This window comes from Periplaneta americana, chromosome 12, assembly GCF_040183065.1.
Source record: "Periplaneta americana isolate PAMFEO1 chromosome 12, P.americana_PAMFEO1_priV1, whole genome shotgun sequence".
Lineage (NCBI taxonomy): Eukaryota > Metazoa > Arthropoda > Insecta > Blattodea > Blattidae > Periplaneta > Periplaneta americana.
The window spans coordinates 160,699,458-160,710,503 of NC_091128.1; the positions used below are offsets into that span (position 1 = coordinate 160,699,458).

Below are 11,046 nucleotides of genomic sequence, written 5' to 3' on the forward strand. Positions count from 1 at the left end.
CTCTTTCGTTTGCGTTCGCAGAAAGCACACGAGGACGTTATTTGCCGCTCAATTATTTGCTGAATTACAGTGCGATTGATTTATTATCATAGGAGCTACGACATGATAATGTTTAGGAAAAGTAAAAGTATCAGTAATTGTTATTCTATGGTATTGTATTGTATTTATTAACATTCCATGGTATTCATACATGCTTACAGCTAGAATATGGAACAAGTCAAAAAACTTAATACTATCATAAAATCTTAATTTATAGTCACAGTCTAGATGAAATATATACAGACGAGATTTACAATAAAGTCTACTAGTACAACACAAAGTTTTAGTATCAATTTCATGAAGTGTTATTGAATGTCATGAATTCACCTACAGAATAGAAGGCCTGAGAAATTAGGTACTTCTTTAATTTGGCCCTAAATAATTTTATGTTTTGAGTTTCATTTTTTATATCGATAGGGAGGCTATTAAAAATTTTTACTGTCATATAACGCACTCTTTTTTGATAGCACGATAGACTTGCCGATGGAGTATGAAAGTCATTTTTTGACGTGTATTTATGCTATGAATTAGTTACAAAGTTTTCATGACTACATACGAGGAAGATTATTAATGAAAAGATATCCTGACAAGCCATGGGCATTATTTGTAGTTTTTTAAAAATAGTCCTACACGATTCCCTAGATTTGGCACCTACTATTATTCTAATTACTTGTAATTGAAATATACTGTTACCATCTGTGGAATTTCCCCAGAATATTATTCCAAAACTCATTACCGAGTGGAAGTATGCAAAGTATATTGTTTTTAAGGTATTGATATTTACTATCTTTTGCGTAGATCTAATAGCAAAACAAGCTGAATTTAGTTTGGGGGTAATTTCTTTAATATGATTTTTCCAATTTAACACATTATCGATTTTTAAGCCAAGAAATTTGGTTGTTGTTGTTTCTAATAGGAATCTATTGTTAATTATTGCGCTAGAAATTTGCGACGTTGAATTTGGACAGGATTTAAATTGAATTATGTTACTTTCATCTTGTATTGATTGTTCCGATAAGCTGACTAATAAAGTAATGAAAATTCAATTAGACCGTCTCTGCTTATCTGTATTACAATTATAATTTATTGACGTCTTACATTAACGTTTTCGGTACCTCAGTGTACCATCATCAGATGTATTTATGATAGTAAATTTAAATTTAAACCTGGCCAATAGGTACATATGTTGTGGTCTTGGATAGTGTGTATGTGTGAATATACATTTTATACCCATACATATTTACAGTGGTTATATAAAACCATAAAACACTTATATACTATCGATATGTTAAAATAACCAATTAAGATCAATTTTAAAAAACATGTGGTCATTGTTCTATGACGTTATCTAAAATACTTAACACTTACATATATATATATATATATATATATATATATATATATATATTATGTATTTTAACTCGATTCAATTGAGCATAGTTAAAATTTGGATTATAAAATAATGAAATGCTAAGCTAACATATTATTACTGCATACTAAATCAATACACTCACGTTGTTCGTTAATTCTCTGAGATAAACATTATTTTAAGAAATACAGGAAACGAATACACAGAATAGCCTATCAAATTTTCTGTGCATAAGAAGCTATTTTAATCTTACCTGTACTCAATTCACTCACAAGTTACTGTAATAACATTATAGCATTATGTCCATACAAAGAAACTACACTTTCAAATGGTGAAATAATAATTAATTATACAAATCGGTTAATTTAACTTCCGATATTGCTTCATACAAACACAGAAACATTTTCTGTAGGCTATGATTCATAGCTTTCGATTGTTGTTGACCAAGGCCCCTTATAGACGAAGTCAATTATTTATTTCATTACACGGCCTTAGATGGCAGTTATTTTAATTTTAAAACTCATTTATCTCATTAAATATCAGTCCTATCAAAATTTTTCAAAGAATAAAACTTATCGGAAAAGATTTTTAAAGAAATTTTTGTTATGCAACATTTTTCATAAAAATCAATAATAAGCGAGATATTTCGATTTATTTAATTCAGGCCTCCTTATAACCCCCCTTTTAAATAATGTATTTTGAATGCGATATAGCCTATAATCTAAGTTACAACGAACTTAATTTATATTCCAATTTTCATCGAAATCCGTCCAGCCATTATCGCGTGAAAAGGTAACAAACATACAGACAGACAGACATACATACAAACAAAAATTTCGAAAAAGCGATTTTCGGTTTCAGGGTGGTTAATTATATATGTTAGGATCAATTATTTTTGGAAAATCGAAAATTATCAGAAAAATTTCGGCTACAGATTTATTATTAGTATAGATGTTAGTTTTGTTACAGTTTAATACTAATTTAATGACTGAGAACCAGCCTACCGGAGCTTAGCAACTCTGCCCCTAACCACATGAGCAAGGAGTACTCTTAGATGTTTCGTCATAAGAGGACAGCAAAACAGGTAGACACCCCTGCTATGTACAAGGAAAGAAATGACACACTTGTGACAAGTGCTTGATTGAGGGCGGGCGGGCCGCTTGTACGTCTGATTATGCACACACGTGCATTGATGTTATCAGCTGTTCTGTCCAGTCGGAGCGGCGCGGACAAGCAAGCATGCAGCACTTGCAAGCCGTGGCGAGCTCCGTGGCTCAGGCCACCTTCCAGGCCAGCTGCCTCACACTGCACATGGCGACCACCGGCCACGCGGGCGAGGCCCTCGTGATGGAGGCCGTGCTCCAGCTCTGCCCTCTGGTCACGTTCAGCGTGGGAACCAAACCCCAGGAGGCTACCGACGGCACCATAATCGTAACCGACAACTCCACCGACATCCACACATCCGCGGAGCCATACTCCAGGATTCTGCTGTTCTACATGGGGGATGCCCCACCGACAGGCATCGACGAAACCCTAGCGGTCGTTCTTGTCGTGAAGAAAGGAAACAGTTTTCAAGTGACAGAAGCTGTTAGTGGGAAACTGTTTGGAGAGTGGAATTCAGGCACAGGATTGATCTCAAAAGAAGAAACTCCTTGGCTTAAAGATGCGGTGGATGCACAGCTGAAGCGCCTACCAGATGTCAGAGTCTCGCTGTTCGAGTGTCCACCCTATGTTACTTACACACGTAGCAAGTCAGGGGGTGTGCAGTACGACGGGATTGAAGTGAGGATCGTGCAGGAGGCATTTCGCAATTCAAGCATTACTTTCATACGCCAAGATGAATCGTGGTACAATAACTTCACCGCCTCCAGCCCTTGGCAGAGAGTCACTGACGACGTCGCTGAAGACAGGGCGGATGTGGCAGTACGTAGCATGCATAGCGCAATGAATTTTAGTTTTGTGGTTATTTATTTAACATAAACAGCGCAACATATAACGATGGCAGTTATGATTAACAACAACAATAATAATAATAATAATAATAATAATAATAATAATAATAATAATAATAAGCTTAATAATATATTTGTATATGTATTAAAAACAAAGAAATTGTCATTTAACATACCGTAATACATTCACAAACAACCACGTCAACAACCATGACCCACTCTGAATTATCAATAAACATAAGATTTTCTCCTTCACCAGATAAAAACTTAAAATCAATTCAATAATATTTTATAACCACTGCATTCCTAAAAATAAAAATTTTCCATTGCGACCACAGTATAAAGAAGATACAGTAGAGAGACAACTCTTGTCGGCACCTTTGATGTTGTTGGTACTAAAATCAAACTTAGGGAGGTGTAGTTCTCAATGAATCCAACCATGTCGCTAGTATCGGCAGCGCTAACAGCTGATTTTAGCGATCAGCTGTTCAGACATGCTAAACTTTCAGATGAAATTTTGTATTAACTGTTGTAATTATCCCTTTGTTCTGTAGTGATATTTGTGTCTTATTATGTAGGTCTAATGAAAATTCACTTTTTCTTTTCAAAATACATATAAAATTGCAGTGTTTATGATTGAAGTAAAACATAGACAACTATTAGCGAAGTGCTTACCGTTTTATTCTGTTTCTTCATATCCATTGCATTTCTTTCCAACAAAATTTTATTATAGCCATTGTTGACGTAACTTCATCGAAAAGAATGTCATGATCTATGTAGCTAATGATTGAATATTAGTTACCAACATAAGCATCTACCAGTGACTTTAAAATTAGCGTCAATTAGTAAATATTTTCATGATGTTTATATACGGAAGTAATTATTATTATGATTATGTTGCCATTCCTTTGCCTCATGTCTTTCATATTGTTAAAAGATGAGTAATAAATCTTTTCAGTTAATATTAAATTATGCCAGCCTGTCGTAGATGGAGAACCATCTGGTGGAGGTTCCAGACAACACACCCGGTTTCGTGACATGCGCACTCAGAATTTGTTCCCACGAAATGGGCTAGTTGACCTTACTGTATCTTCTTTATACTGTGTTGCGACTATAAATATTTCATTTTTTTTTTAAGTATTCATTTAATCATAAAACCTATGAGTTATTTGTTAACCCTTAAACTGGCAAAACTTCATTTCTTACACTAGTTTATTAAACCGTGTCGGACTGTAAAGAAAACAACTATCGCTATGTCCATATTTTATATGTTGTACAATATTATAGTACTGTGTCATTTTGGTTATTTCATTTTCCTAACAATTTTTTCTATTGTTCTATTAAAATTATAGCATATATTAACCTGTTGTACCCTATAGGATATTTTGTGAATTTAAGGGTTAACCACAGTATATAGATAACGCAGTAAAAATTTCAAAATTATAAGAGCCTTTAAACTTCGAACCTGACGAAATGTGTTGAAAAAAAAGTGTGAGAAAGCAGCTTGTTTGCATGAAATTGAAGCTCAAAGGTGCACCATTTATATATCGCGTAATTTGTATGTTTTCGAGCGACGCAGAGCAATGAAACTTGCTCAACATACTATAAATAAGAGATTGCTGATTCATTTCTATAAGAAAACGAAAATGCGATTTTTGACTGAAAATGATCAAAATTTCACCCGCCTCCCCCCAATTTCAATTTATTTTCTATTGAGGGCCCTCGAAACGCGGGGTCCTGTGAAGAGCAGGACACCTTTGGGTACTTGTATTAATCCAGCATTGATGTTTGTATGTGATTAGGTTTTATTTTCAGAATAAATTGTCGCTGTGGCAGTTTAACATGAATTTCAATTACTCGATTATCGTCATTCATAAAGTTTTGTTTAATGAATTAACGTAGACAATCGATGCTCTATTATTACGTTGTATAGTCCCATTCCATTCTAATGGTCTTACTAATAAAAACCCTATATACAGACATTTAACTGTCTTATACTTATACAATGAGTAGCTCGTTTATAAGTCGTGTGTAAATTCCTTACTAATAATCACTACATACGTCGTGTATAACAGTATAACTGTTACACAGCTACGTCATAGTTTCGTCATTACTTCGTTACGAAAGATAATAGAATATCTGAGGTTCTCTATTGCATCCGGTAGGGCGCTCTAGTGTCGCGTGTTAAATATCGATAGTACAACTGGCTCTAATCGATTACCGCACTACATTTTGGTCAAAGAGTAGAAGCTACAGCAATATTATTCTAATAATTCTATGTTCTTTGGTTGGTTCTTCTGTGGTTACAAGGTAACCATCATCATAAAATGACAGTCGATATGAACAGCTGTTAGAGGGGCGGCCATTTTTTCGCTATATACAACGCTTAAACAAGGGGTTTCGTGTATATAACTACTGCAAAGCAATTCCCATTGTATAGTTACAGGCTGTTTATACGTCCATAGCTTATTCACGGTTTATTGGTAACGTTTTCTGTCTCAACTCTGCATAAGTCTCGTATAAAAACTATACACTGTTTATTAGTAAGACTGTAACACGATAATAAGCTACTCGACGTGTTTCAGGTATGTTCACTGTGGCTCACAGTTACCCCTCCAAAAGGTCTGCAGATGTCGGCTCCTTGGACTCGACAGAAGGGTACTTTCCTGGTGCCCAAGCCGTGGCCTCTGCCCCAGGCCATAATTCTGTACTTGCCGCTCGAGATATGGACGTGGGCCATTCTGGTGGTGGCACTGCTCGTCTTCACTCTGATCATGTACAGCACAGCCAAACTGCTGCGAACTGGAGGAGGCAGCCGATACCTCAATCTGCACACCTGCCTTCTGGATGCAGTTCGTGTCCTGGTGCTCAACAGCCCTCCGAAGTTCCCTAGACCAACCGCACTTCGATATCTTATCACGTCGTGGTCGTTCTTCTGTTTGCTCATCACGACCATCTACCTGACCGGCTACACGTCACTGCTCGCTTCTCCGCCATTTTCTCCTCCCATCAACACAGTCAACGACTTGCTGGAACAGAACATCTACTGGGGCGACAGGGACAATTTCCTTCTCCCGCTCCTACACGGTGCATCAAATCCCAAGCTTCTGGAATTTGCGAACCGATTTGTGCTAGAAACAGCGGAGTCAGATAAAGAGAAGCATATTCTTCAGGGACGTTACGCTGTGTTCACGAAGGCACTATCGACTACTTTTGTGACTGATACTGAAAGATTGTCAGACAGAGCAAGACATAAACTAAGACTCATGAAGGAGCCTACTTTTACGTTCTATGTAGCAATAGGCTTGCGGCAAAATTCACCCTATAAGCTATCATTAGACAGGACAATCACACAGCTTCAAGATGGAGGTATTTTAAGTCACTGGCAGAATCTGGTGATTCAAAACCTGGGTTATCACTACATGAGTTTGTTTTTCCAATCAGACCAACAGGAGAATAAACAAACTCCACTCTCCTTCAGTTCTGTTCAAGGAGCCTTGTGCATTCTAGGAATAGGACTCCTTCTTTCATGCTTTACATGCCTTCTTGAGGTGATTCTAGGACACAAATCTCTGGTAAACAGAGCGGGAAAAGGGGATGCCCTCAAAAGCCGCAGCATTTAAGCTGAAACCCATAAATGTTATAGTTTTAGTATTAATCTGCATTCCGCGCACAAATTCCGTATATATAGGGTACTTCAAAAGTCAGTTCAAACATTAAATCGCTATAAATATTATAATTTTTGAGATTGGGAAAAAAACAAAAACATCACAGTGTTGAGCAAACAACGGGGTTTACAAAACATTGGTAAGATGTCCGCCATTCTCTTGTTCAACGTACAGCATTCTGTCTGCGACACTATGCACAGCATTTTGCAGATAATGTCTTGAAATATTGGCAATTTCTTGCGAGATGGCATCTTTCAGTTGCAGTAGGGTTGTTGGATGTGTCAGGAAAACTCGTTCTTTAAGGTAACCCCGCAACCAAAAGTCGGCGGGATTAAAATCTGGAGATCGCGGAGGCCACACTTTTGGAAAGTGTCTACTGATGACACGATCGCCAAACATCGGCGTAATTAATTGTTTTGGAGGAATAAAGATGTGATGTGGAGCGCCATCTTTCATGAGGATTATGTTTTCCATATCGCGATTCCTCAGTCTAGAGCCGACGAAGATCTGTAACATCCTGTAGTAGCGCTCTCCGTTTACTGTAACAGTCTGTCTTATTCCATTATTGTCCACACCTGTGGAGTAACGGTTAGCGCGTCTGGCTGGAAAACCAGATGGCCCGGGTTCGATTCCCGGTGGAGGCAAGTTACCTATTGAGGTTTTTTCCGAGGTTTTCCCTCAACCCAATATGAGTAAATGCTGGGTAACTTACGGTGCTGGACCGCGGACTCATTTCATCGGCATTATCACCATCTCATTCAGACGCTAAATAACTTAAGATGTTGATAAAGCGTCGTAAAATAAGCTACTAAAAATTAATGGTGGAGTTAACACGCGTAATTGAAGACTTTGGTAGCAAAACGAACCTCAATTACGCACTTTCCAACAATGTGGCCCCCGCGATCTCCAGATTTCAATCCGGCCGACTTTTGGTTGTGGTGTTACCTCAAAGAGTGAACTTTCCTGACACATCCAACAACCCTACTGCAACTGAAAGATGTTATCTCGCAAGAAATTTCCAAAATTCTAAGACATTATCTGCAAAATGCTGTTCATGGTGTCGCAGACAGAATGCTGTATGTTGAAGAAGAGAACGGCGAACATCTTCCCAATATTTTGTAAACCCCATTGTTTGCCCAACACTGTGATGTTTTTTGTTTTTTCCCTATCTCAAATATTATAATATTTATAGCGGTTTAAAGTTTGAACTGACTTTTGAAATATCCTTTACATTACAAAGTATACACTTTCATTACATCAAATTACATTAAATTCAAGCTGACGTGCCATGTTCGTGCTGGTGAGGTTGGCACTATTGCTGTCCATTGTTGACGCTTTAAGAATCGCAATGCGTGACAGCAGATAGTTGAAGTTAGTTAGTTGAAGGAATGGCTGACACAAGCGAATACACGACTGAGGAACGTTTGGTGGATTTTGTGTGGGTCCATGAGCGCCAAGTTAATGGCAAATCAATGAAAAATGTCATGGACGATTTCGTCGCGCGGTTCGAGAAGGCAGCACCGACAAGGAAGACTTTGTTGCTGTGGGAAAAGAAAGCTTTCACAACGGGCAATGCGCAGAGAAATGGAAGGCCATCCACAAGGCTTTAACGTTGGCACAACCTGTCCAAGAATCCACACGAAAACGTGCTGCTGAGTGGGGACTTCCAGAAATAACCATGTGGAAACACAATATGGAATTGGACCTGAAATTGAAGTGTTGGCGTCTATTAAATGTTAATGAATTATCAGATGGTGATTTGGAGAGACGTGTGAACATTTGTGGTCGGATGCTGCAACAATTTCCAACAATGGCTCAGCAGGCAAAGGTAGCCCAATTTTTCTGACGAATGCACGATTTATCGCAGCTCCCGCTGATGAGCTGGAAAATGCGGTGCACGCAGCTTTCCAGACAGTGACCCCAAGAAAGCTGGTTGACATGAACAAGAGAACATGGCGGGGCATTCGACTATACAGAGACCACAGAGGGACACATAGGATGTTTTGTATTCCTATGAGGTACGTTGCGCCTTTTGTAATGTATACAGGGTGGAAGATAAGGTAGTACATTAATTGTAGGGACCAGCCTCATGGTCTAGTGGTTAGAGCTTCTGGCTATAGTTCATGAGGTCCCGGGTTCGATTCCCGGTTAGAGCACAGGAATTTTTCCTTAAAGGGGATTATTCCTGTGTTCGTCCATGGTCTGGAATTTAGGTTAAGTTTAGATTTAAGACCTCTCCTGGCACCACATTATCATAATCATCCTATCACATCATCGGGGTAATGTAACTCTGCCTTCCAGGCGCCCCAACCTCAGAAGTGGGTTACAACTAAGCCATGGCCAGGAGAGAAGACCAGAAATGTCGAAAGACAACCTGGTGGCATTGGATTAAAAAAAAAAAAAAAACATTAATTGTAGGATGTGATTCCTTAAAATATCACGAACAAAAAGATCTAATATCATTTTGCTCGTTTTTGAAGAAATAATACTTTTATGCCATGTTTATGATTAGGGAGCGGATTTTTATGTGCTAAAAAATGTAAATATATTTATTTTTATGTGCTAAAAAGTACGAAAATATTTGCTAAAAACAAAAAAAATATTTGTTTTAAATATGTCAAAAATACCTTACTTAGCTTGGAAAAAAAAAATGTTACTAGGTACTCACCAACCACACTTGAGTGCTAGATGCTGGTCGAGAATTGCAGTGAACAACAAAGGTCATCTCCAAATTCTCCATCACAAATGCATGCCGATTATCTCTGAACAATGACTTATATCTGTCAAAACGATCTTTCCACATCACAGGACGTCAGACGTGAAAGAGAGGAATGTCACAAACACAACACCGTCAATTTCACCTACAGGCACACCCTCCAATACTTGAGCAACTTTACACATTTTTTATATCCATTGTTTTTCCCAAACACATTCTGGAATTTATCCCTTAGTAATTGTGCTTCTGAACCTGGTAGCGAGTCTAGTTTAATTTTCACGGCACGCACCTCCCTGTTTCAGAAAACAGGTTTTTGGATGTTTCGAGTTTTTTTATGGTGTCACACAAAAAGCTTACATTTGCTAATAGGAAAGCCAAATCGTTTTTTAAACAACCATCTTTCATATATCTTGAAGGATATCGATTGACGAAGCCAGATAACAGGGAATCACAACAAGACATATTGCCTTACTTGATAGACATGATCAAGAGACGAGAGATTTGTTTAAATTAAATGTTCATACCCGAGCTCTTATCTGTTGTGTTGCACAAACAAAGCGTGGAATGAAATCATCTTCAGCAACAATAAACATTCCTAATTATATGTTGCAAGATCTCTCGTCCTTGCCCATGTTAATTTATTCTCTAATAATAACACTGATATGGTGCCTAGCAGTTCTCAGAACTTGTGGCGATACTATTACAAAAATGGATCACGGATACACCACACAGCGCTTATAAACACGAAGCAACCAAGAATTCTTAAAAAGATAACGTACTTCTGAGTGACATAATTGATTTAAAATGTTTTATTTTAAAATGTTTAAACGTTCTCGTAAAAAATTATATAAGTAAAAAAAAAAAATCTTAAGATTTATGTGTTTATAATACATTTCCTGAAAATATGTATTTACATAATTTTTTGTGAAAATATGTGTTTTTATGTGAAATAAAATTCGGATTTTAAACTTGAAACTTCATGTTCGAAATTTTTAACTTTGTTAATTGTGTTTTATCACATGCAAAAATAATATTTAATTACATAGGAATCCGCTCCTTATTTACGATTAGAGGACTCCTTTGTCTATAAAGTGGTATACTTCCGTTTTCCTAAGTTTATTTGTTGAATAGTTGTAAGTGATTCAAATATAACTTTTTTTTTAACATGGTTACCGAGAGGTTGGCGATATACCATGCCAAATACAATGACATAGTTGTATGTCATAATATAATGAAGAAAGAAGAAATAGAGAGGATGTGGAGACCATAAGCACAAAGGGGGAGACGGGGTGAAGTATCGGC

The 11,046-nt window shown here is 37.3% G+C and overlaps 1 protein-coding gene across 1 annotated transcript; it reads left to right on the forward strand.

Annotated features, from left to right (window-relative positions):
* Nucleotides 1–2,484: 2,484 nt before the first annotated feature.
* LOC138711068 (probable glutamate receptor) lies at nucleotides 2,485–7,126 on the forward strand. The gene is made up of 2 exons (XM_069842378.1): nucleotides 2,485–3,331; nucleotides 5,946–7,126. Exons 1-2 carry the CDS (start codon nucleotides 2,648–2,650, stop codon nucleotides 6,981–6,983), a joined length of 1,722 nt encoding a protein of 573 aa, XP_069698479.1. The 5' UTR covers nucleotides 2,485–2,647; the 3' UTR covers nucleotides 6,984–7,126.
* The last annotated feature ends 3,920 nt before the right edge of the window (nucleotides 7,127–11,046 follow it).

Coding starts and splice junctions, on each gene's coding strand:
- LOC138711068 (XM_069842378.1), top strand. CDS start 2,648: ATGCAGCACTTGCAAGCCGTGGCGAGCTCCGTGGCTCAGGCCACCTTC. Junction 3,332..5,945: donor AAGACAGGGCGGATGTGGCA/GTACGTAGCATG, acceptor GACGTGTTTCAG/GTATGTTCACTGTGGCTCAC.